The sequence below is a fragment of the Pungitius pungitius genome, chromosome 13 (genome assembly GCF_949316345.1).
Source record: "Pungitius pungitius chromosome 13, fPunPun2.1, whole genome shotgun sequence".
NCBI classification, from domain to species: Eukaryota; Metazoa; Chordata; class Actinopteri; order Perciformes; family Gasterosteidae; genus Pungitius; species Pungitius pungitius.
The window spans coordinates 11,955,412-11,983,129 of record NC_084912.1 but is presented as its reverse complement, the minus strand read 5'-3'; the positions used below and the strand labels follow the sequence as shown (position 1 = coordinate 11,983,129).

Here is a 27,718-nt window from a genome sequence, read left to right as displayed (position 1 = left end):
TGCATATGTGCCAGCCTTGAAACGCCGACTCCATTTCTGTGTATTTCCTCACATGAAAACATGTGTGTAAACAAGGTGTAAACCTTTTCAGTTACGTTGCACCGCGTGAAGCCACAGCGGCGCTCTCAGCTTTCCTGCACGCCGCTGACCAACATGTTGTGACAACACACACAGCACAGAAACGTTCTTCGGAGGCCACTCATGATATTTTAAACCTCTAATTTGATACTTTCACATATTTATGGGAAAGCTTAACTTGTAATGAAGAGAAACTTAATTGATTTCCCTGTTGATGTGATAATACAGTCTGGGGAACAGAAACCAACAACCTTTGAAAGCTCTGCAGTGTTCACAGTCCAATATAGTCGCCCGGATACCTAAATATAGAGTTTATTGTGTGATCTGTATCTTCCTTGGTGTGTGTGTGTGATCTTGAGGGCTAGTCTTTTATATTTCCTATTTGTGTGTCTCGTTTATCAAGTGTTTACTGTGTTGATTTATCCAGGAATACATTTTTGGGAGCTGTTATTGCAGCTCATTTAAGCTCGAGTGTGTGGCGGCAGAGAGGTGCACGAGGTGGTTTGTGCACGTGACTCTCATATCAAGTTCTGTCTGCTCAAAACATACACACCATTATGAACATCCAAGCAGAGGAACGTGAGCACAAAAAAGACGGTCATTAAGTGCAAGACGCGAATGGATTCATTAGTTTTCCATTGTGGTGCTTTTATCAAAGCGGTGTCTCTGTCCTTGCACAAAGCTTGTTTTACATGTGTGATGCCCCCTTGCCTAGTTTGTGCAGGTGTGTGTCTGTGTGTGTGTGAGATCTGTTACTCACGCCATAGGGTAAATAAAGCCTTGCTTCAATAGCAAGGTTACTGCCAAACTACTATACCTCACATCCAAATTTACCTTAAGATTTATTTTCTATACAAGAGTAAATTAATAGAATTTCTTGCCATTTGCTTGTCTGTTTGTCATTTGTGTCACAGTGCTGGTTACGGCGCATACAGATGCACTCGGCTGACAGGGGGATAACAAAATGTGCTACAGTAGGCAGCAGATAAAGCCCTCTTCTGTTATCCATTTTAAAGAAACTGTGTGTTTGTTAAAGTTTGATTTCTGTCCACACTGCATCATATTTCCACCACTCTGCAAAGATAACGTGATGGAATGTTTGAAGAGGTCTCTGACCTGAGATGAATTGTTATGAGGACCGGAATTAACAAGGCAAAGGTTAATGTTATTGTAATTATCAGCGTGGAGTCTTATGGGAGATGATTTCCTCATCACTGAAGAGTGTGATCACATCTAATGCATTAGAATAATAATTAGATTCAAATGTGGCCTCATACTTTATTAATACTCGTGCCATCCAGCTTGTTATTGCTATGCTTATTTCAGGGGTCAAAGATGTCAGTGACCGGCTAAATGGGAATCGAGTGAGGACAGACACAGACCGTGGAAGCGGCGCGCTACTGCCCCTGCGGCTTGTTGAGTCACACGAATCCTCATGCATGGTTTGCCTCATCAGGCCAAGGTGTCGAGGTGTAAAAGTGCCCTTTGGTGAGTCACAGCGGTGAAGCAGAGGCTTTCCATTTGCCCCAGGGGAGATGGAGAGGAACTAGAGTTACTGTCCACCACAATACATCATCTTGGTATGTTTACCCATAGCCCACAACCAGTGCTAGTGGTTTTGGATTCAATCGTTTTTGTAGAAGGAACAATAGCAGTGGTGTGCATGCATCAGCCTCATGATAGGAGTGAGACTGTCCCCTCTGGCACTGTTTTCTCTGCCGCTGTCTGCTGCCAGATGGGCGCTATGTGTTCGCCGGAGTTTGCGTGTCAGGACGATACTGTCAGAAAGACTCCCCCTGACTGCATGGCTCACAGTCCATCATCGCCACCCCTCCTCTTAGTGAAACTTAAAATGCCGAGACTGCAGAAACAAAGCCCTGCTGTGATCCAGAGCATCAGACACAGATACAGTGATGAATGAGGCCCGGGGGCCCGGACCTCCGTAGTCACCGAGACTGGAGACATTGCTCTGGACCCGCTGCTGGGATTCTGGGATCGGACTAAAAATGTATGAACTCATCAGATGCCAACGCTTGGTCATTGGCCTGCAGTGTGCTGCTTTTTCAACCAAATCAAATATCAGTGGCGGCTCGTGCATTCTCTACCTGGCCCTTCTGTGCCGCCTTGTGAAATAAAATGTTACATGAAGCTCAGCGTCTGCAAAAAACATGAATATGCGCATGACGAGATGCTGCATAATTAACAGAAAATGCATTTATTCAAATTAGTGTAGTTAAGTCAATGACAAAAGCAAACTCACAGGAAACCAGTCACGTTTATTTACCACTAAGCATGAGAAAACAATCCATCAACACTGCACCACTAAAACTCGACACACAAAGAAACAGCTCACTTACCAAATGCGGTGCAGATCTGAAAGTTAGCTTTCTGTTGGACAGAAGTCGCGCCCGACCACTGACCAATCACAGCGCACGTTAATGCTGTGGCACGTCACAGAATACACCCAACATGTCAAGCTAAAGATCTGATTGGTTGATGGCTATGACAATCAACAATATCGTGAGCTCCCTTATATAGATCATCATCTCATTACATGGATATCATATTTAATTATGATATGATTCCATTGAAAGACAAGTTACCAAAAAAGATACTAAAAGATATGTCTCAGGAGGTATCTACGAGGACAAGTCGGAGACGTTTTCTGTTAAGCAATATTTATTTGAACACAATTGAGTGGCGGTGTTATAGGATAAAATTAAACACAAAGACACATAGTTTTCATTTGTATCATGCTGGGATTTGTCACTGTTAAAGATGTTGCTATGTGTAACCACCGGAGCCTTGTTAGGTAGACTTGTGTGCAGGGTGACATGATTTTCATTATTCAAAGCATGCCGCATAAGTGTGTGTTAGCTCCTGTCACTCCACTGGGGCCCTAGATGCTCTGCCGCGGTGCACAAGGGCCTCCCCATGCAGAGCCTCCACCACGGCCTACTCCACTCTGACAGACAATTAAGGAACAGATCAATTCCCCTACTTCTCACTGTATCACTGGCTGGATGGATGTTCACATCATTGTTGCCCTCAGCAGGGTCTATTTTAGGACCTATTTGATATAAGAATTGAACCTACTTTAACCACAAAGGACCTTTTTTTTCTCACTATTAAATCTCTCTTCATAAAGAAAAAAAGCCAGGCTCTGCATTGGCATCAACCATCCAGTCTTTTCCCATTTGAAATACTGTATCACATGACAGCTGTGGAATTAAGCAAATCCAACATCTCATCATTCTGTGGGCCATGGGGCAGATCCGACCGGAGTTAGTCTCCAGTGTTTGACAGAAGGTGCTGCCTCTACCTTCTGTGTATCTAGCCGTTCACACCACCTTCTGCTCCACCTGTTCACACGCCTGGCCCTAGCAGGAACATATGCCCAATCACATCCTTACAAATTTGGTGAGAGACCCAACCGATCAGTCGGTGTGTGTGTGTGTGTGTGTGTGTGTGTGTGTGTGTGTTTTGTTGTAGCTTTTTCCACCATAATGCTTACCCACTTAGTGTGACTAAATTAAAACTGCCCTCCTTGATTTGACTCACAATTGATAGTAATAATTACAACAACTAGAAATCAATTAACGCAAATTAACGTGATTTGTTGCTACCTCTGCCTCCCTAATTGCATTGTTAAAAGGCAACCCACATAAGCATTAACCCTTCTTTGAAGAAAATCCATAGAACTATCAGAGGAAATAGTGTGGCGTCAGCTTTTATCTCTGTTTTTCAGCAGACACATCTGTGTATAGACTCTCCTCGGACATATCAGCAGCTACTAATGAATCATTTACCACAAACTCGTGCTTGGGGTGAAATATCCCATGAGGTCTCTGCTAGTGTAGGTGGACCCAACAGTCTACTTTAATCACAATAGTCACCGTTTCACATGACTCAAGAGTATATAGTATAGTGTATTTATATGTAGAATTAGCTCACTTTGTCAATCTGGCATTAGCTCAATGGTAACTTGTTTCTTTAACGCTAGCCTTGAACTAACCTCAGACTACATCTTGGTCTCTCATCCTGACACAAGAGGTGAAAAAAGAGTCCTTGAAGCAATGCTGTGTCTAATTGAGCCACTAATCGAATGTCACTCTGGCAAGCCACAAGGAGCTGAATGGATTAAATTGTCCCGGACTCAGGTGAGAGTGCGATAAAGAGAGGACGGCTGCCATGGCGGCACGACCTGCAGGCCTGCTCTTGTCCTCTACTTTTCCTGCTACTGTCTCCTGCCCAGAGCACAGAATAGTGCTACCTGGACGCTGTTAATGTTACACAGTGTGTGGAATAGAGCTGAGACAGCATGCCGAATCTATACACACTACACAAATCTCTCACTAAACCACCCATTTACCAGCTTTGCAGCTCTAGAGAGAAGGAAATGAATGGTTTGAAATAGTAGAAACACTGTATCCCAAGTACCTGGTATATTTTATTGAGTTTCCGAAATCCTTGTCTACCTTTAAAATACAACAGTACAAAGTGAGTTAATGACAATTAAAAAAAATTAAATTCAGAACTTTGATTCGTTGTGCATTTATTAATGGGATGATGATTAGATTAATTGTGACTTGTCCTTGAATTTTCTCAGAGATATTTTTCTTCACAATGATGTCATTTTTGTATAAAGAGTCAGAAAGCTTGCACTTTGTTTAATGGGCAAATTTGACAAAATAGAATGCGTTGAATGTCAAGAGTGACGAATGTGATTTCAAATATCATCTTCTTCCTTCTTCACAGTAAATGCTTTTCACTCTTAAATTTACATTTCTATTCTCAAAGTTTGCCTTTCGATCAGAAGGACTTGACCAAAGTTGTATATTTTGCACTGCTGTGGTTTTCCTCCCGGTCCGCTCTGTGCTGTGGCACAGTGTTAATGTAATGTCAGTTCTACTGCCCGCGGAGCTGAACTACTGTACTCAGACACTACGGAGCTGGAGAGTCTGTTCGGCCCGCTTCCAGCATTATTGCTGATAACTGTGTCAGAGCCACAACTCTGCTTAATCACATCAATATCGGAGATCAATGACCCCTTTTTCTAGCTATAGAAATTGAGTCTCCTCTGTTGTAGTTGACAGGATGTTTCCTCCGCACCCTTTCCACCTCGATAGACATGGAGTCATAAAATATAAAAATACCCCCAGCCTAAAACAATGCTACTTGATATTGAGTATTTTTAAGGGTCGCCAAGGCAAAGCCGATGCATTACAGTTGCATAGTGTTGGATTTGGGGACATCTAGTGGTTTAGTTACAGATTGCAACCAACTGGAACTTGACTTGTGTGGCAAACGTGATGGAAATTCTAAACACTGGACCTATAACGTTTATCTGGATTAAATGGTCATGGTCAAATTCCACTAATTGAAAAAAAGTAGGAAATCTCCAATGACAGTAAATCTGAAATGTAAATGTTTCAGGCCAATTTGAATTTTGTATTTAATCTCTAGATACTAAATAACGCAGACCCAGTTAAACCCACTAAAAACAGCATGTAGAACCTTTTTTGGAGTTTATTTTTGTTATTTAAAGCATGAATTAAAATGAAGAGAAATTAGCATTTAACAGAGAACTTTTATGTAACAGTATTTCAAAGCTGGCCCTAAGCAGCAATATTTCAAACCTCCACAGCTACAAGCAAACAATGACTTCAGTTCATTACTAATATTCTCATGAGCACAGAGCTTAGATGTGTGCTTGTTTTTTAGTCATTTTAGAAAGATTTTAGATTTCTTAACTGATGAGAGCATTATATACCAGCACAGTGAGCTGGCACCAAGTCATGCTGTTATATAGTAAGTAATATACTTTAAAGTTGTAATAATGCTGTCATGTTGACTGCCACAGATCTTTGAATAGTATGCATCTTTCTTCTCACTCCTACCGAGTCTCTCCTCTGGGCCGATAGTCACGGGTCGTCTCTTTGCGCTAGCAAAGGCACAGATGAACTTTTACCACCGCGATGGACCAGCGCCTCTGTCCGGCTGCGTTGCCCGGGGCGACGTACCGGTGGTGACAGCCCCTTCAGCAGAAGGAGCAGCCCGGCCGGGAACCGGTTTGCCCCGACACCCCGTAGTCAACCCGTGCAGCGGGTGGCTGGCGCTGCACCCCCACCTCAGGGGAGCAGGAGAGAAGGAAGGGAGGCTCCTCGTGAGCATGCGGTAGAAAAGTGGGGCAGCCTGGTCACATCTGCAGAAGTCACTCTGGGAGACGATTGTCTCCTCGTTCTGTCTCTCTGAGTAGCGAATGACCACTTGAATGAAACGGCAGGTATTTTATACCAATTTGTGTGGACAATTTAGAGATGCGAGGCAGATTTTGGGGAAATGACAAGGCTCTCATTCCCTCTTCACAAATCAAAAGTAAGGAAGAACCAGCAGGGACGGTTCACCTCTCATGTGCCGTGTTCCTCTGGTCCGTTTATTAGTAGCTCTGTCAGAAGGTTGTAAATCTGTGGCAGCAGGGAAGGTTATTTGTTTGGAATTTGTTCAAGCTGACCAGCCAGGCCCGTGTGGACTGTCCTTGGGTGTTGATGTGTTTCTAAATGGTGGACGCTGTATTGACAAAGTGCTGTGACCGGGGCAAAAGGAGTAAATGAGGAGGTCACCCTCGCTGCGAGGTAACACCATTGCCTCGCGATTAGAAACACACTCCGAGGAGCTTCTTTTGGGCATGTTCATTTCAACATTTATTTTTGTGATATGGTCAATTTTCTTTTGTTTTTTTTGGCCCTCATTCAAAGCGAAGTAAAGATCATCTACAATGAAATATCACATCATTGAGTGCATGCACTCAGAGCCTCAGAAAAACGGGTTTTGATCCTTTGTCTTTCACACACACACAAACACACGGACAGACAAACACACACAGCGTATACATATATATAAATAAAGAGACAGCCGTCCTACAGAGAAGGAATTGCTTGCTGTCACAGTCACAGCCCCATGAAGGTCAGGGGAAGAGGCACAGATGGCCTTTTACAGTAAATCAGCAACTTTTCCAAAGTGCGGTTGAAGATGGAGTCAATTCACACACTAACCAGTTTACACGTTGTTCCCCCCCAACGTCACCTATAACACCGCAGACATTTTACATTTCAGCCCCCCCTGCATGAATGCACCTTATGCATAACAGTAATATATATATATATATATATTACTCTTGTATAATGACGAATAAAAAATCAAAGTTATTTTTCACTTATTCATACTAACATGCAAACGTGGCCAAAAGATTATCGTGAAATAAGAATATATAGAATGTCAGTAAGCATATTTTAAAAATGAATATTTACATATTATTGAAATGTTCAAGTGTGTATTGTCATTTTAGGATCACCATTGAAGGCATTTGTGTATTTGTGCTGCATATTGTGGTGACACGCTACATCCTTTTCAAACAAGGGACCAAGCATACATGCTTTTTATCATTTTGTTGAATGAGTACAGCTTTACCAGAGCTTGTGGATACTTGTACACAGATAATTACGGATCATATTATTTTAAGTATAGGTCAAAGGTTTGTTAAAGCTCTCCTTATAAAGTTTCTGTGTATCTAGCCGTGCACAAGCTTTGGATCCAAAAATGGTAAGTGCCTTGTCCTACCTTCGCCTCACAGTCTCTGCATCGATTAACAAAGAGACGTAGGTGTAAATACTCAAGTTCTGATTGAAGCATGCAAGGGTCCTATGAGGTCTCCAGGGGATGTGATTGAGTGCTGCTGTCAGGGGAGGACGTCATAAAAAAATGAAGTGAGACTAGGCGGATATGACAGAAACACTAACTGTCACCCGAGCAACTCCAGCGCCTGAGTTTATATGAGAGAAACAGTTATTAACCCCCTCACATCGAGTCACTGTCAACGTTGCTTTTTCTGACCCCACTGTAGAATAAAGAGAAGGAATGGCTGTAATTACATCCTTTCTGCTGCTGTTGCAGCGTCTACATTCTCTTTGTTTATTGCGTTGTCAAAAGCCCAATATATGGTGTTTTGCTATTACTCTGACACATTTGATTTTCTCCTGCCTGCATGGCTGCTCGACTGCCTTTTGATATTCTGACACCTGGGATTGTTAGGAAAGACTGTGTGATAACGAACGAATCTCCTGTCAGTCAGCGTTAGATCTTTCCACTTTTGTCGTATTGAATGTCAGTCGAGGTGCACGCAAACACACAGACGCACACTCACAAACGCACATTTGCTCCCTTTCCTCTATATTGAGGACGTTCTCGTTTTCTCTCTGCCTCTCCGTCACCGTCCTCATGCTGTTTGTTCATCAGACAAACCATCTGCTGAAGTTGTGCGTTTCTCGCTGCACGCCGCCCCCCTCGGCACGCTGCTTCACATGGCGGCGCTCGGGCAATTATCTGATGAGCGCGGGACGCCCAGCACGAGCCGCTGCCCACTGCACGGGCGTGTTCACACCAGGAAGCCCCTTGGCATGTCCCTGGATAATGGGCCGAGCCGGTGGGGGAGTCCTCTCTCCGGCTCTCTCCTCATCATTCATTTGGGCGAGCTGATTAGATCCTGTGTGTGACCAGCGATGGTCTACAGTGGCGTGTATTTCATGGCCCATTTCAGAATTATGCCGAATCGTTATATGTTCAGGGCAATCTACGCTGTGAATGTACTGTGAATAAACGTTGCTCTGTTTTTGTTCAGTGTAGCATGTTAAACAGTAAGGCTGGAGCTGTGAGCTGTTGTAATTACACTTATTCCTTCAGTCATTGTGTTGTGTAAAAGGTTGTTTGCCGTGGTAATTTTCTGTTTGATGAAGTGTGAATTTAATGAGAAAGTATGAATTAGCTAAATTGTTCTTTTGAAAATTGACAACAAAATTTTACTCAGATTATGATTTATACTAATAATTTACCCACAGACTTAAGTGTAGGGATCTAACACAACCAGACAAAAACAAGTCATATATTTTATCAGATTTATATGTAAATTTCTGATGCTGCTTTAAATCTGACAGTCATGTGGCACAGACCTTCATAGATGACATTGAAACATCTTTCTTTCATCACGAACTGCGATACTTTCTTTCATTCTCTGTATATCTGTCAACCCCCCCCCCCCCCTCCTGATCCTTATCAATACTTCATCTAAATTGATATGGATTTTGCTTTAAAGTTGTGCGAGTGTGTTATGTGTAGCCTGTCATAAAACAAGTAGGTGATTCTTTTTGGATTGATCTTTTATTTGGTAATACTTGGGGGAATTGAATGGGGAAACATGGTTGTGTGTTCCAGCAGTGATTCTCTAGTCAGTGCACATGTGGTAAGATTTAAAAGTGAATCCATGCGGCCTACTGAACACTGGCTGAAACATACAAGTCTCCCTGCAGGGGATGAAGGGGTGGGGGGGTGGGGGGGGTGGTATTAGAAACAGCCTGTAATTTAGAAATGTGATATGGTGGGCTCTGTGGAAGAAAAACACAGTTATTTAAGCCACAAGACTTTCCTCCTATTAAAATAGTATCAAGCTTTTATTGAATTTAACATGTTTATAGTATGTGCAGCATTGGCTGCCCACGTGAGTAACTATCCACAGAGATAGTCATCTTTCTTCACATTTTTATGCAAACCTACCTCATGGGGGTGTGCATTTAGAACTGTGACGTCTGAACATTTTAGCACAGCTAGTCTTTCTTCCCCTCACACAGAAGGTTATCCAGCATTGTGTGCCTGTCATTTATCAGCCTTCCTTTGGCACTCCGTTGCATTCTTGTCCTCTATTTTAATAATCTTGTCATTTTCAACCACGTTTCCTCTACTAAGCAGTCAATTAGTGATGCAATACGGCAGTGCCGCCTTCCAAATTCTTGGAAAAGAATTGTGTCTAACAAAGGTTGATGTCATTTCAAAAGCATAAAGTGGTGTGTGTAAGTGTGTCCTACTCATTACAATTCATCACTACCCTGGCTTTATCCCAGGCTACAATCTGATGGAAAACAGGAATCGAAGGAGTCAACCTAGTGTGAACTAGATAGCATTTTCCCTCTGCATAATTTATATTCAGAGCAACGGGGATGTGGTAATTAAAAATATATGGATTTAAACGGTTGTTTGTGCACGTAGCAGCACTTGAACGTGTGCTTGGGTTCCATCCAGTCTGTCGGCAGAGCCTGAGCGACTGGAGCCATTTAGGTCTTTGCCGTTCACGTGACATTTATCAACATCATATCTGACAGTCAACGTCTAGATGCTATCAGGATATATAATTGAAAGGTTATGAGGCAACACACAACACAAACCGTATCTCGTGTCTTATTTGGAAGTATCTATCAAGTGTGTGATAACCTTGCAAGGCCTGTTACGGTTTGCGGTAAAATCTTTGGGTCCCTTTAGGCTCCGTGTCTGTATTTGTTATTTCAAAGTTGGCAGAGTTGCTTTAAACCGGAGAGACCACGGACTCTGCTTCCATGAGCAAAGGCGCTCATGTTTTTTTTGTTGGCCAAAGCAGCCTTATTTTGTACCCTGCAGTCTTGGCGGATTGGCAGCGTGATTGATATCAAGAAGTCTTCAAGTAGTCTATATTGCAAATAAATGGCAGCCGGTCATACTTAATTGCAACGTAATTACTCAAGTCTTTTGCGGTGACACCCTGCACCATTTCTAGTCACTTCATTTTGTCAGAGAGCACTTTTGAGAGTTCATACAAGAAGCACTTTAAATGTTTTTCAGATGGAGAATGCACTCTTCGCAAGGTTAACTATTAACCTCTAAAAACTCGCTAGGTTATTTTTGTTGAAATCTATACTTTACCTCTTGGTACAAGACTCGCGAGATGAAGCGGCATGAACAAAACCACATGAGCTGCCAGCTGCACATGTTTACACTGGGTTTCCCCTCAAATCCACTTCTAAGGACTGTGCTTGCGGCCATCTCTCAAAGAACTGGTTTGAGAGTCGTGGCTTACGTGAAAGGATCTAACGGACAACCGAAGCATTTCAGTTACGGGCCGAGAACGAAGGCAGAGTCACAATCACCCCTTAATCTTGAGAGTCACTGCTTTACGTCTGAAAGTGACAGGTCACGAAGCCCGCACGGGCTGATTCGCTGCATCCAGCTCCTGTTATCATCAGTAGTGGTTCATCTCCAATGTGAGTCTTTGTACTCCTCCTGAAAGCCCATTGGCTCAAGGGTACAACCTGGTACCCATTGCTGGCTACAGAATGCATATGTTCGTCCTCTGGGCTCACATGGATACCACAACAGTAGAGATAAAGGCAAAACATTTGTGAGAAGTTTATACAGCTGTGGAAGAAAACTGACCATAATAGAATTTGGCATGTTCCTTGAATCTTTGACCTATTGCAGGACTGGAAAATAGCGATAAGGTGTTTCATTTTCAATACCTTTCAGCATTATTCCATTTCATAGAGGTGTTTTGTAGTTTTGTTCCCTCAATATGGTTGTGTAGAGCCTTTCGAGCCACATGCCTGGATCTAACAAAATAATAATTTCACGGGATATACAGTGTGATATCTTGAATGACACAGATAGACTTTTGTATATAGCTGCTAACCTAAATACTACTAGAAGTCACTAAACACACCACATAAGCCAATCAATCTACGTCTGACATCCTACATAGATTAGATGTGAATGATTTAGTGACCTGGGCGAGACATGGGTGGTGCTGCATGGATGGGTGTTCTGCAGATGTTTCCAGGACAGGATAAGAGCTATCCAGGGTTTGGTTTGAAAGACCATCCTATGAGAACCCTGATGTACTCTCAAGCAGATGAAAGACCAGGAAAACCAGGTTGTCCTGCTGTAGCACATACTCCAATTCACAGTGGGACTGACAGTGGGTTTTATTTTTCAGGACTCTGCATGTTGAAGGATGCTCTGCTTATTAGCCTTTTTTCTCCGATTGTACAGAAACATCAAAAAGCCGCCCCATCATTGATCTCATTCCCACTGCAGCGAGTCTCTGAAGCAGCCAGTCAGACGGGAGTGACTCTCTCCTCGACAGAGCAATAAAGACCTGTGTTAGACCCAGAAGGCATATCAACTGGGATAAGCCAGGAGTTCATCTCAGATCAATTCAGTTCATTTTATTTAGCATAGCCCAAAATCAAAAGTTACACTGCTTTACAGTCTGTACACATGTGACATCCTCTGTCCCAAAACCCTCACAGCGGCACAGGACAAACTCCGGATATAACCATGATCCATGGAAGAAACAAAGCTAGTGATGCGCATTAATGTTGACAGTAATAGTTGATGGGAATAAAAAGGGTGTTAGAAGCGTTTGGTGTCAGCAGGTCCAGGCACGGGGCGGGACCAGGCGGGAAGCTGCGAGGCGAGAAAGCACAACAACTAGTTACCTAAACAGCCCATATAGAAGCGTGATTCATGCGATCCCCTAAGCCTCAGCACTGTAGGCGGAGATAAGATGTCTACATCTTAGAGTGTGAGAGCCGGCATCAACCCCAGCCTGGTTTACCTCACGCTCAAACATCATGATGCTGCTTTTATTAGCTTTTAACGGATTATAATTGTCTGCTAAGTACTCGTCTGTCTGTCACACAGATGAAAATTGAACCTTAATCCTTATTCTAGAAGCTTTCGGTGAAGAGGTTTTCATGCACGTTTTCGTGAAACTTCCTAAGCCTATTTTCCCTCACAAAGCCTTTGGGAGTCCAGTAAATGTCTCCTGACACCTTGAGAGCTGGGCATTTTTATAACAAGGCCGTAACCTGGGATTTTTAAATGACACCGTCTAAGGCACATCAACCATCGACTTCGGAAATCTTTCACAGATGTGTTTTTTTTTTTTTTTTTTTCTTGGGAAAGTTGGCAAGCAAATCCACTAAGCTCCAAGGCTAAACTATGGAGTGTGAAACATGTGAGACGATTTATTATTCCTACAAAACACACACAGTCTCACATACGGGCTGGTAGCCTTGTGCCGATGGGACACCCACAGCTCTTTACTCTTAATCTGAGCTTCTCATATAAACTTGCTAATTAGAAAGAGTTGACTACACTTAAGCCCAAGAAAAGAATACCACGGACGTTTATCCGATGCTTAAATGACACCGTAAAATGAATACATATTCATATACGCACACCACCAACTGCACATACAGAATGTCAAATTTAATTGGGGTGTGCTGAAAGATAGATATGCCTGCTGATTTGAAATATAGCATATAGTTCCATGGTAGCTTTGTTCATTCATACCCACACAGTAGCCACGGATTCGTGAAATGTTCCAATTTTAGCATATCTTCGATGAAAAATTTCAATAAGCACACATTTCTGTCTGTGTTACCATACTAGGTAGTGACAATTTATTTTTCTTCAGCTCCAACGCATTTCATGTCAACGACACAGTCAAGTTTGTCTCACCCGCTCAGAGTACACACACGACCACGGCAGAGGTTGCTTTTATGCTTTTACTTTTTGGTTTTACAAATGCCACCCACTTCTTTGTCAACTCTGTGTCTTTCATAGGTGTTTTACTTCTTCAAAGTGAACGTTGCAAGGAAAACAAGGAATTTTTGTAATCTCTGCTGAACAGCGCAGGGGAGGAAGTGTTTGTAGTTTTAAAGATCAATGAGAAACTAAACTCCTTCCTGATGGTTACCCTCCTGTTTACAAAGCTCAGTTTCATTTTCTAAAAGGCTGCTACAAAAGCAAGTGGACGTCAAACGTGACACGCCAAATCTCAATTACAAGAAATAAAAGGAAAACGAAGGGAATGTTTTTCCCAAGTACCGTCAATCAAATGAAATAAGCAACGGGAAAACTAAAAAGGGCTCCTAAGGCCCCGGGCCAGATGGGAGGGAAGGAAAGACAGATACACCTCTTGGGGTCTGCACTCCCCACGTGCTGCTGTGATCTTTTCTCAGCTGCTCTTTCCATATGTGTCGGTGATAAAAGAGCGACCCGCTCGCTTCCCGTGTGTGTGTGTGTGAGCGCAGTGTGTGTGAGCGCAGTGTGTGTGAGCGCAGTGTGTGTGAGCGCAGCGTGGGGCGCCGCGGCCGAGCAGGCTGTTGATCCCGTTTGACTACGGGCAGTCAGCGAAGTCTCACACCCTGCCATGTGCCTCGGTTTTTAGAAAATGCCCGTAACACCACCCAATCACCTTACACTCCCACATCAACACCCCCCCGCCCCCCACACACACACACCTCTTCACTCACTTTCCCCCCCGGTCGGACAGGCAGCCATCAGTCAAAACAAGGCGCAGACACTGCTCGGGAATTAAAGATTCAGTTGCAGGCGAGGATGCACACAGGAGAGCGTGTTAGCGCTGTGTGTTTCCCGCTGTCAACATATGCCTCTCTTTGTTTAGGTCGCAAAGACAGTAGGACACTGTCAAAGCAGAGCCAAAGCCGCATCCCTGTGGAGAGAGACATATCGCAGCACTCCACTGTTACTATGAATAGAGAGCGGTGCCGGCATCTTCTTATGCCCGTCGGAGTTTCTCTCTCACGACTTCTAGAAACCTCGGTTTTTAATCGTCAAATTGCAATTGCATTGTGTGCCTGTTTTGGGAGCATTAACAGTAAGATAAGAGCAGAAGGGATGAAAACACAAACCGTTTCCGGAGAGCAAGGATATCAGACTTGAGATGCATTTGTGGAAATAATTCCATTTTCCCAGCACACAAAGATAAAGCCGGCAGAGTGGTTCGAGTACAAATGTGGCATAGCCCTCTCATTAGCTCACCATAGTCCCAGAAAGTATCTTAATTAGATTACTAGAAACTTGTGTTTCCATGTTTCCAGCTGATGGACATTTGCTGTTTTGTTGCTAAATCCAACCTCCTCGATATGTCATGGACTGTAATCTACTTTTGACACTCTGAAAAGATGAGAAACTTAGTGCAGACCCTCGGGTTAGCACGTCATCCTCAGCCTGTCCTTCTGGCTTTAGTAACAACCTCGTTGACTCATCAGGATCTCTCCAATGCAGCGTTTAATGGATATATCTTTGTACTAAGGACCCATCATCGTTTTCAAATTACATTTTCAATTATTGTTAGAAATCTTTCAAAAAGGTATATATATAAATATGTAAATACTATATGTAAAGAAAATAATTCCATGAGCAGATATGATGAACTGTAATCAGTGGGCAGTTTTGTCCTGTAGCAGCTCAGCGCAGTGCTTCGACCCGACAGACACGTCACAGACTGATTAAACTTTCAGTGGTTTCTCCTCTCAAAACAGTGTGGCAAAACGTTTCCTTTTCATAGATCCCTCTAACCAATTGTGCCTAAAGAGCTTTTCAAAGTGGAGGTGCACTTGAGTTTGAGGAAGGGTTACCTCCTCCGTGCAGCAGGTAGAACAGAGTGGTGTGGACAACGCTAATGAATAGGCTTCTTTTAATACAATAGCTTTGTAGGTCACTCTGTGCAGAGGCGAGGTGGGCTCACTCAGCCGGCTGCTCCTGCGGAGCCTGCACAGCCCACAGACACAGGAACATGCAACCTTTAAAGAGGGATCTGAAAAGGTCAGAGCACAGGCATGCAGAATGGTAATGCTGGAGTGTGCTTCCAGAGGTCACAGGGTCAACGTGGGATTTACTCCTCCATCTTTCTCTCATCCTGGGGAGATGGTCCCACGGAGTTTGCTAAAAGATCATTTTCGACCATTCACCAGTCCTGCTCTGCATAGTCACAAGCATGACCACATCTCTCTCTTTGGTAGTGGGTTTACCCTTTCTGTAAAGGAAAAGGGAGTGTACCAAAAAGCCCCCCATATGTTCTCCTCCGCTCCCTCAAAGTACCTGGCCTGCTGCTCTGTGTAGCTCCAAAGTTTTTATAAGTGGCCGGTGGACACATAAAGACTCATTACATTTCATTATTTTGCCCCTGGGGGATCTCAAGGAACCTGATGAAGCTGGGGTTACCTTTGGTTGGAGGATTGAGCAGGCCGGGTCTCCTCCACATGACTCACATGTGATACGACTCCACGCTAAGTGACTCGTCTTCCACTGATCTAATTAGTCCCTTGGCGCATCTTTAATGGCCCGTATTTATCAGGGACATTCATTAGTACCTGGATTGGATGTATTACTTGGAAAAAAGTGAATTTTCTTGTTTATTAAAATATTAACACCAGGGCGGGAAAATACTCTGTCTTGTCCCCCGGCATTAGTCACTTTGTGAGTCTGCTCGTTCATCACACGCTTTCTGCGCTGCTTTTTTTCTCCTCCTACTCATCCTTGTTTGTCTTTACAAAGTGATGTTGGATTAGCATTATTTATCACAGTAGACCTCTGTGAACTATGCTACGCCGTTGTTGCAGTGACAAAGTGTCACAGAGCTTCAGTTCTGAGGCTGGGAGATAACCGGCTGTGGCCGTGGTTTCAGTGAGGTTTAAGGAGACAGTGTGGAAAACAGTGCTGGAAATGGGGAGGTCATTGATTTTTCCAAGCGACAGCTAGAGCGAAACAGATACTGTATTGATGGGAGACTTCCTTGGCATAGCTGCAGGAGAGCTGGAGGAGAGCTCGGAAGCCGGTAAACATTAGTGTGTGGTATGAGCGTCCATCATGCAGAGACTACCTCAGCATCCAGAGCCGATGTGGTCGCTGCACAAGAACAAAGCTTCCCCTGAAACTGCCAGCATGACAAGAGCCATGCAGACTGCAACTAAGGTTGTGTTTACCTTCTCTCTCAGCAAACACCCCCTATCCTCTTTATACATCAGCAGAAGATGAGACCAGAGGTTTGTTTCACTAACTATGCTAATCAGACCCATCTTCGGGGGGAGCGGGGGGGGGCTCTGAAACGTTTCTATTTTCGTTGTAGTGGTCCAGGAGTTAGAAGCATTGGCCTCTACCCTAAGGTGAGAACAGCAAACATAGATACGGTCACTTACACTCATACTGACATATTACAGATATATTATTGTCTCTCTGAGAGATATCATGCAAATTAATCTTTCTCTTCCTTCCCTCCGCTACACTGATTTGAATCTACTACTGAAAATAATAAAATGATGGCTTATTTATTGCCATTAATTAGTGAGACCTCATTAACATTCACTTTAATAATGAATTTGAATTCATGTAGATTCACGAGTTGCGTTTTCTCCCCGTTTGTTCCAACATACCAACAGCTCCTTGAGGTCATTGGTCTCCTATTAAAACCAGACAGAATTCACCTCGACAGCTTCCCACAGCATGCAACCAATCTCCTTGCATACCAGGGCTGGGCTAAATGGAAGATGTCTTTCTCCCACCACGGGTCTTAACCCTGATCTAGATGATCTTCGCCATGCATTCTTTTTGATCCTATTTGCAGCATGGCATCGTCACCAAAAAGGGAAATCTGTTTTTGAATAGAGCCTTGCAAACGCAGCAAATCCTACTGTAAATGAGATGAAGCTTCATATAACAGGTGGCAGGCTGTGTTCCTACCAGGTTGTTGTAGAACAATTATAAGGGATACACACAGATAGGCAGAAGAAAAAAATGACAAGAAGAATAAATATTATCAGAGAAAATTTGCCATGAGCAATGTTTTGATAATGTTTAAATAATGCAATATATCGTGTTGAGTTTTTATTACAAATGTAATATAAATGGAGACGAGGTTTCTAGATGTGCGTGTCCAGACCAGCTGTAAAGGTACCGTTGTCTGGTGTTAGTACAGCAACCCGTAACTTGGCCTTTGAGTGAACACATCTGTTGTGACACAGCTGTTCCAACTGGAAGTGAAGACTGCAGCGGGTGACGCTCATTTACGCAAATCTCCATGCTTTCACTCTCTTTCAGTTGATGAACCTGCTATGCGAGTCCCTTACATGCACAATGTCCAATCAGCCTCCCATCTACACAGCAAACACCTTCAGTCACCTCCTATCAGTCTGCTTTCAGTTACAGCAACGCAGAGGAAACCAACCCCAGACAACTTCATCTTAATCACTGCTTTCAGAGACTCTCTGTGAGAACTGTGTTTCATTTACAAGTCGGTTACAGCATCGGGGACACAAGAACTGAGCCCATCTTCTTGGCTCTCGGTATTTGATTTCCTGTTTTATTTTCTTAATATCATAACTCAGCAACTATTGCTGCTAAATTGTCTCTATTTATTAAGGATTGATGTGTCCCTTAGTGTTTAGATTTTTCCTCCACTTTCATGGTAACTGTAATCCGCTGGCCCCTCAGAGAGCGTATTACCTTCTGCCAGTCCACTAGCATTAATACTCAAACCTGACACTCTCTGCAATTCCCATTGAATGAGAGGTTATAAATTAGCTTGACACATCTGACAAAGTCCAGATCAGATCTTCATTCCACTTTGTAAGTTATGTCAAACAGCGCCTCTGCTTTGGGACTTGCTTCCCTGTTTGATGTCGCCCACACAGCCATATGGTTTAGCTCTCAAGATCGTTTTTTTTATATCCCACCACTCCATCTTGTGTTTTATTCAACAGTGTGTAAATCTTCTAAACTCACCAGGGCTATTGTGGCATTTTAATGTGAAAAGAATCACCTTTTTGTTGTAACACATGTTCACTTATTCTTACACTTACATTTTTGCTGTATTTCTTTCTTCTTTTTTTATTGCCTTGTAAGACACCTTAAACCTGCAGTAACAATTCATGTTATCACAGGATGTTTTTTTTGTCATTTAATGTGATTTTAAATGAGTGTCTCTATATGGGTATCAAAGGGAAGAAAAGAAAAAAAAAACTCTCTAAACTGGAGGTGAACTAATGATTGCTGTTAGGATTTTTAGAGCTAGAGCTGCTTTAATGAACCCTTTCTTCGATGGTTTGGTGCCAACTCTGATCAGCTCTGATGAGCAGGACGAAAAGAAAAAATGATTCATAGTCTTGCCTGCACATTGTGTTGGCGTCTCGGCTGGGCTTTGTTATAAAAGTAACAAAGCGGTAAAAGCTTTAACAGGATAAAAGTGTACGTGAAGCAGAGTACTTCCTAATGAGCGTTATAAATCTGATCTTTTAGCATTAACCTTTTCCGGGAAGAAAAATAATCACAGCATGAGCATTAGACCTCAGATAACTAACAAAGTTATTAGCATTTATTCATTTATGGGCGTAGCACAGCCCACGCGCTCTCTCCCTCGCATGCATCATCATGGTCAAGTACAGACAGAGTTCCAAGGCTAGAGGGTGTTATTAATGAGAAGGCACAGCATGAAGACAGAGCGTGTCTTCTACCAGCTGTGGCACATCCGTTTCTGCTGTAGAAACATTACCGGAGAGTTTACAGGTCACTGGTGACTCTCCAGATCCAGGCTTGTAAGCAGCTCAGGCAATTTTGCCACAGGAAGCTGTGAACTGAATCTCATTCGCCTGGCAACTTGTGGAGAGGACCCGGCTGGATCACGCCACACATTTCCTCCCGGGGGGGAAACCGCCTCGGAACCAGACGAGCCCGGATGGGGCAAACATACAGCCGAAAATGAAGAGCAGCACGTGCCAAACAAGCAGGCCGAGTCACACACTGACTGCTCTGCGTTCCGTTTACAAGAGAAAACCAAGGATACAATGTTTTGCATTGTTGTTCTGAGACTCTCTCTCCCTGTAAAGTCTGGGTGGGTGTAACAGGTTCAGCTTAGACGATGTCTGTACCTGGCTCCTCCCGATGGGAGGGCTGCGCTGGATCTCATTGGCCTCCTCGTAGAGACGGAGCAGGCTTTAAATAGAAACAGGAAATATGAGCAGATCCGACAACCAAGCAGGATAACCAGTGCGTGGTCCCGGAGAGCGGATGAGTGGACACGGACCCCGACACAGCCGCACAAAGCACCTCTTTCAACTTACCGAGTGGTGGTCAATAAGGGAATTGGGGGCACAGGGAAGGTGTCAGAGAGCAGTCACTGCTTTAAAAAGAGTTCAGCAGGACTGTAAGCAGAAAACATTAGATCAAAACACTTCTGCTATAGGTATAAGTTTTAGGACTTTATTCAGAGACTGAACATTTTTGAATTTCCAGTATATGTGCAATAGAAGTTGTTGTACTCCAGTGGCACTGTGGAGCAATTTTTGATTTGCGGTTCCCCATGTTGCCTGTGTGTCCATGAGGACATGCATGGACACCACGAGCACGTGGGAACACGGTGACATTTCTGCCAAATGCACAGCACCTAATGTTTATCTACAGTTGGTGGGCCGTGAAATCTAGCAGTGAACCATTAAAAGAGCAGAAGCTCAACACTCAAACCAAGGATTTAGGAGTTTGTAAAGGTTTCAACGTGTTTATCTCCTTAGGGAGAGAAGCTGTGTATTTTAGTGGGATATGTAGCAAAATGGAATTAGTTGAGAACCTCGAGAAACCTGTAACATGGGGCGGATAAACTTGTTCCTGTCTTTGCTTGTGGTTTGAACATAGCTCCAGGTACAGGTTCATCTATTTCATAATGTAGCAAGTGATCTTAAAGGTAGGGAAACGCAAGTAAGATTTCTCTATTTTGAGCAAGCAGGAAAATAATGTTTTTTCAAGCCCAACACTACACTTTCAACTTCATCAAGTTATCAAAGACGCTCTCCATCCATCGTCACTTACTCACACAAGCTAAGCCTCATCAGCGGAGGTGGTCATAGGCCAGTGGCTGTCCAGAGGTCAGATCATTACAGATGCAGCTATGGATCAAAGATACAGCTCTCATCATAATCCTTCCTTCAGCAGTCCCCTCTGACCTTGTTCTCAGCAGCACCTCTCATCTTTACGATTGGAAGACGGCCCAATCCTTCTCCTTCACGCTGACACCGGCCCCTGTGTATACTCAGCACAAGTATTCCATCATTAGAATTATTTGACCATCCATACCCATTGACAAATTGGTCAGTGGAGTAAATTGGCCACATGCCAAAAATGTACACCTCAAATCTCTGGAGACATTTCCCTCAGAGCTCCTCCAATACAGGTCTTCATAGGGAAGGACCTTTGTTAACTTCATTGGTTGTAGTACTACAAAACGTTTAGCGGGAGTCAGACAAAGTTAGTTACTGTTCCTTTGGGAGGTTTTAAAACAGCCAAAAATAAATCTAGGCACACTGTCCGGTGTTCTTATGTAACTCAAATGAAATTGGTTTGCGTGGCAACATCATGCAAAAGCAGGTCAGAGTCCTTTTCATGAAACAACGTAGACGTAACGCAGACCTAATGTCTAAGATCACCAAGCAAAACTGGAGATTTTTATCTTGCGACTGGAAACGTGATATCATGTCTGGGATGTACTGTGAAACCAGAATGGCCAGTGTTTTTTGTCTACCCAAATGTGCATTTTATATTGTATTCCGATATCAATGGAGAGACGTTTGTAGCATATTTTTTAATACGTCCTTGTTAAAACTTGTGCTGCTGAGTTGCAGTTTTGAAAACATATAAATTTAGAATTGCGGCAATCAAGCCATGAAAAAGCCATGCATGAGGTCGTCTTAGTCGGATTGTGAAAGAAAATATCTGATTCTGTTGAAGAAAGGCAAACGTTGTACAAGGTATTTGAATCGTCTCACATGTTTTTAGTGACCTCTTACTCCAGGAATTCACAGACATGGTCTTCTTATTGGCTAATGTTTAATCCATAAAACCTGCCCTCCTCTTTCAAATGTGAAAAGGATATGAAATGAAATACAATGAATGGATTTTTCCTGCTGAAATCATGTCTGGCTATTTTTATTTTTTTAAATCAAATAGAAAGGGTTTCTGCAGCCGGCAGCGGGAGCTGGCAGGAACAGCTCAAAGACTACGAAAAGCCGAACGCTGTCTCCTTCACTTTGAGGGAACTTTTTTCTTTTAATGTGAGCTAAAATGCTCAACGCCTCAAGCATGCTGTTCTCCAACGTCTGTCTACAGTACCGCAGAGCCTGAATTATACAGTAGTCATAACTATTTGTTCAACTATAATGTTTAAAAAATGTGAGGCACACGCAGCTTACAAATTCAATAAAATACAAAATGCTGATTTATTATCTTACAGATTTTTCAGCTTCTAGCAAGACAGCGTTTTCCTATGGAAATGTTTAATATTTTGCACAGCATACACAGATTAGAAGCAGCATGGCTATGTTTTACACTGATGAAATAACCAGGCAGTTTACCAGAATGTTCACTTCTACTTAGTCACGCTGTGCTGAGCACTCGTGCATAATTGTATACATGAGCATTTACCAAAATCTGTCGTCTGTTAAGCAATATTAGGCTGACTCCATTGACTGTCCTATTGCCCTTAGCGTGATGCAGTGAGCGTCTACTGTCGACTGGCTTTGGAAAGTAAGAATTTGAGCTGGGCACTTTCTTCCAGGCTTTGGTCGTAACCATGCCTCCCGATAGCCCAATGTCAGGCTTCTGCTTTGATGTGTGGAGCGAGGCGTTTTGTTCAAAGGGATAACCTTTTCTGGGCACTCCTTTGAAATGATAATTCAGGAGCTTGCTGCAAGTGGAGCTCTCTCGGGCAGACGGGGTCAATCAAAGTCAAATGGAAGAGCTGCTCACAGGTTCATCCGAGCAGTCGACGGCGGAGCCCGGCTGCAGCTGTCAGCCTTCCGCCGTCATAATCCCCGATGAAGACGAGAGGGACGTCACTGTGAGGGAGATGTTCCAAGCAGCGGAACTTGGCCCGGGTGGTTATGCTGCAATGGCCACGAAGGATCTGGGGATCTTTGTATGTGTTTTGTGTGTTTGCACAGCACTGACTAGCAGAGCTTTTCCAAGAGGCAGTCTGTGCGTACCAGTGGGTCAGGGGGACGCAGGTGGGTGTAATTACATTCGTAATAGGGCCTGGAAATGGTCCACCTGCCTCAAAGTGAACCCTCTGTCCGATCCAGCGCTGCTGACAACAAAGCAGACTATCGCTCTCTGATTGTGGCTTTGATGATGCAGCTGGAGGGGCTGTGTTTTATGGGGGGGATATTTCTGGCTCAGGAATAATTTGCTGGAATTATTCAATCCATCTCAAACAATGACATACACTATCGAAGTATAATCAAATAAACAACACTCATGTGTCATGTCAGAGTAAAATATGTATTTACTAAGTGTGTGTGTGTGTGTGTTTGTGTGTCTGGATGTACAAGACATACATAGTTCATCATGACCAAGCATTGTGATGGATTGGTGAGCTGCCCATCTTCTATAGCAGTCAGTGCATGCTGACGTTTACTCCCGGCAACCTTGTTTGTGAGCAAGCAAAGCAAATCAATGAATTATTTCAGCCAGTGTATATTTGTTGTATCGGTCTCCTGTCTCCGTTGTCCATCTGGATGAAACCATTCAGGTTTCTGAATAACCAGCGCCTCGGTAACGAGGCAGCACGGCGCTCCCTTGGGTTAGGGCTCCAGCTGGAGCGGACATGCTAGGGCAACCTGTCCCTGTTATTGTTTGTGACAGAATCAAGAAGGAAATGCAAGTAGCTAAAAGTGCGTTTTTTGCACGTCAAATTCTGCTGGCAGTAACCCCGATGTAATTATGGGCATGGGTGGCCAGCTATGACAGCTCATCTGTCAGCCAGCCAATGGGAGTCCAGGGCACCTGGTGAGCTCTGCGCCAGCATGATGAGCAACAGATACACACAAATTAAAAACCACAGTATGTAAGTATTTCATGTAACTGTGCGTAAAAGGCACTTTGATATTGTTCCGAGCTACTCGTTGACACTGTGGTACATCCATCACACTGACAGAGCTAGCCACACCCAAATGTCTCTGCGTTGCGTGTGCCATGCAAATTAGTTTAAAAGGCAAAGGTTGCACCCCTAGCATTTTGATTTTAATTGATCTCATTTTATATTCAGACCCCAATTAAAACTAAGAGACGTTGATTTTGAAATGGTTTTTAAACCAGTTGAAAAACGTGTTCTGAAGTGGGTTTGAATTAAATGTTAAACTGCATCATTAAATATTTTAAATTCAAGGATTGGTTTTGACAAATGTGTTGAAATTGTGTGTACATTGTAAAACAAAGGAGAACAAAACAACTTCTGAAGTCCAGGGATGAAATTCATTGGGAGATCTTCAAATCATTACTGGGATTTGTTTAATTAAATTTTCTGTCAAAACCATACAGTCCTTTGAACTCTTAGCTTTTACCCAATTTGTCTGGGTCTCGAACAGCGACAGGTCAAGCTAATTACACAGTCTCGCACCTTATTGTGCATAACACATCTCTTTCGACCCTCCTTCCGAACAACCCCTCCCATATGCAACTCGGATACCCAATCATATTGTGCTCCCCTTTGGCAAAGGCCCCAATCAGGGATGAGTAATGACTAGGCATCCTTGCATGCGGTGATCCCAGCTTTCTAATTAGTCTTCCATTAACTTTTTCAACCTTGGCAGCTGCGGGGTGCACGCTCAGCAGACACAGATCACACCTTGCAGCCTCTCACCAAAATATTGAGCCCCTTAAAAATAAAATAAAAAACTCACTAACATGTTGTACTCTGCGGAGCTAATTTAAATCATGGCCATGATAATGCCCAAAAAGAGATTGCATGTTTTTATTTCCAAGTTTAAATATAATAAACACTCCTTTCACGTTTAATGACATTTCAGATTATCTCTTTTAAAAGTAGAATCATCAACAGTTTTCTACCCTGCCCATGTTTAAATTTCATGTTCTTTTAGTTTAGTACTAGTAGGGTTCAATTGATTCAAGGTATCACAGAGCATGAGCCACTACACTGGCGATCACATGGTTTTACAGTAACACATCCACCGTGGGGGAAGAACGGCCTGAAATCATATCTGAGGACGTTCTTAATTACTGTGCCGTATCTTTGGTGTAGATGGCTGTGCAATGAAAAACTATGAAGGTATGCTCTTCAGACCTGTTTCTCCCCCTCCGGGAGTTACAGTAATTACAAAAACACTGCTGACGTGTGTGTTATCGTAGTCGACTCGCTGCAAGCAGCTCCTCACTTACAAACAATGTATTATTTCATAAGGTCGATCACATGGTGGGAATTTACATTGTTACCTAAGATCAACACGTTGTGCTCAGTGTGATGTATTTCTGATCTGTGGAATAAACTGCCCCAGGCCTTCTGCAGGATCTGGACATATTGTAACAGAAATGATACAAAGGGAATGACAGAGAGGAGAGAGCCAGAGGTCTACATGCAGTGGATACTAGGACTTTCCATTTGGTTTGGTTTGGCAAAGGTTGTTAATTCAGAGTAATATTTCTCCTTCCCTTTATCACATCAAACACAACATAGCAGGAAGGTAATCAACATCAAAGGTTATGTGAGTTTGGGTGTGTGTGTGTCATTTTGGTTTGTTTCCATGCGAGGCATGACTTTATGCTTCGTCCTGTTTCACAGTGGGCAGTCAGTTTTAGAGTGGAGCTCCATAAAAGAGCATTGGAAACTCCTGGGGAGCTGCGGTCCCGCGGCCTTCCGGCCCCCAGTGGCAAGCACTATCTTGGTGTATTATCACATTTTTCACAATGTGCTCACAACTTCAAAGGGGACTTGAAGCTCTCATTCATTTTTGTCGTGATCGAGAGAGTGAATCTACATTTTATGAACATGGCGCCCGCCCCCCTACCCTCCCACCTCCAAAAGCAAACATCTAGCAAAGTAAATATGCTACCCTCCCGGATGCATCTCTATTCACTGCAATGCTCTAATGATAAACTATTTATAGACATGTGTCTGAATGTGTGCACCAGCAGGGTGCTTCCTTGAATCAGATCCTCCATGTTGGGCAGGGTCAGGAAAGAGGCTAAAGCTGGTGAGCTCTCTTTATTCTCCCATAACATTACTTTCTTGCATGGATGAGTACGGGGCCCGGATAGCCACTACTATGGCTGTTTTGTAAAATTGCCATATTCAGTCAAGCGATTATGTGCGACCGTGGTGTGTAATGCATCTCTGTGACTGTGACTGATGTTTGCACATCTAAGCCTCCACGGTAAAAGGATGAAAGTGAACGAGGTGACCTCCTTCTCTGCAATCTTCCAAAAGCTCTGTGTTGGACTTATTTTAGATGCATTGTCACAGTATGTATTGTAACGTATACGTGACCATTGGATAGTATGATAAAAAAAAAGCATGACACAAAGTTATTTGTAGTTTTTACATCTAATCTTGTTCAAATGCTCTCCAACTTCATCATTGTGGTGCATTTAAGGACAACAGATCCTTCTCACACTTGAATAGTTTCTCTGTAGGTGAAAAAGGAAATGGTTATCAGATCTCCACTGAGCCATCGGAAGTAAAATGAATCAAATAGGCTGGAATTAAATTTGTTATTACAAACTTTAGTCAAAGAGTCAGTGAGCTTGTTATGAGTTTTGTTTTACGGTTTGTTCTGTTAATCAAACGGAAAGGAACCTCTCTGCTTTCTAATCAAAGGTTGACTCTCACTGCCAAAATACGATGGCAACGCCGCTGCAGCGTTTCAGCTTGTGCTTTTGAATAATGCACAAATGATTCTCATTTTACCGGGTCAGGTTAGCATTGGGAGAAAATACATGAAGCTTATTCGAAATATATAGGGAGAAATGTTTGGCATTGATCATCAACACCCATGGAGCTGCTCCCATTATGTGAGAGATGGATTACACTTGTTATGAATTAAATGTTTTCTCTGTAGCCACTTCATGCATTGTATACAGTACACAGATGTATATCTACATTGTTAAGGACCTGTCACTTCTGTTCTTGCAATGAATCATACAATAACATAAAATGCATATTACAGTTGCTGTGAGCGTCAGTGTTGCCCACTTAACTTTTGCAAAGTTGAAACAACTTACTGTGCCACAACTGAATGGCTGGAAAACATAAAGATCTAAAGGGAGAAAATTAAATGATTGGCTGATGGTAATATCCGATTTGTTCATATTTGTGTTATGAATGTTGACACATATGTCATCTTGTTTTCTACTAAAGTGTCTTCATTCAGTTTATTTCTTTCATGACGACTGTTAGCGTTTAATATCAAATATTCGTTCATTCAGTAAATACTTTATTGAACATTTATTGGTGATTTTTTATTTGAATGAAAGTAATCCCTGTACATCTTTAATGTCGCAGTGTTATGTTGTTGCCTTGTGTTTCATACTTTGTCGTGTTGCCCTGATCAAACAACGCACCTTTTCAATAATGGTTATACTGATGTGATGTGCCTTAATATTCTCTAAAAGGTGTGCGTCTGTGGTTGGTCTTGAAATAGAGAGTAACTTATTTCATTTCTCAATGGCTAAGATTGTGGCCTGCTGGTGCAGACTATCATCTGATCTAGACCTATATAGTTAGTTTTCCTGCGATGCGATTCACCAGAGAGACGTTTTGCAGTAACACTTATCTTCTGTCTCCTTTCTTCCTCTACAGATCACACGGGTCATTTTCTGTGTCTTTCTCGAGACGGACTTTACCATCTACCGTAAGAAAATGTCTGATATCTTTCCAGGTATGTGTCTTAAATTTAAATTGTCTTCACTGCCACATCATTACTTTCTCTCCGTTATACAAGCATCAGGATCTCTAAGGGAAGCCTAAATACGATTAGAATAGTTAGATTTCTTTTCAGAAAACTAGCAAACTGATATTTTACATAATTATTTTCTGGTGAGACTTTAATTTGTCAGATTTGATTAACTGCAATATTGGTCCTCAGCAGTGAATGTCTCCTGCTAGAGCTGATGCATAGCAACCACTGATCATCCATGGTTA

At 42.8% G+C, this 27,718-nt stretch overlaps 1 protein-coding gene across 3 annotated transcripts in view; it reads left to right on the top strand.

Annotated features, from left to right (window-relative positions):
* The window catches only part of macrod2 (mono-ADP ribosylhydrolase 2), a 343,095-nt gene that overhangs the window by 288,380 nt on the left and 26,997 nt on the right, over positions 1-27,718 (top strand). For all 3 annotated transcript variants that reach the window (XM_037466486.2, XM_037466487.2, XM_062566512.1), the window contains one exon: positions 27,377-27,455. In XM_037466486.2, the coding sequence (XP_037322383.2) occupies positions 27,377-27,455 (79 nt within the window). The remainder of the gene's footprint in view (positions 1-27,376; positions 27,456-27,718) is intronic.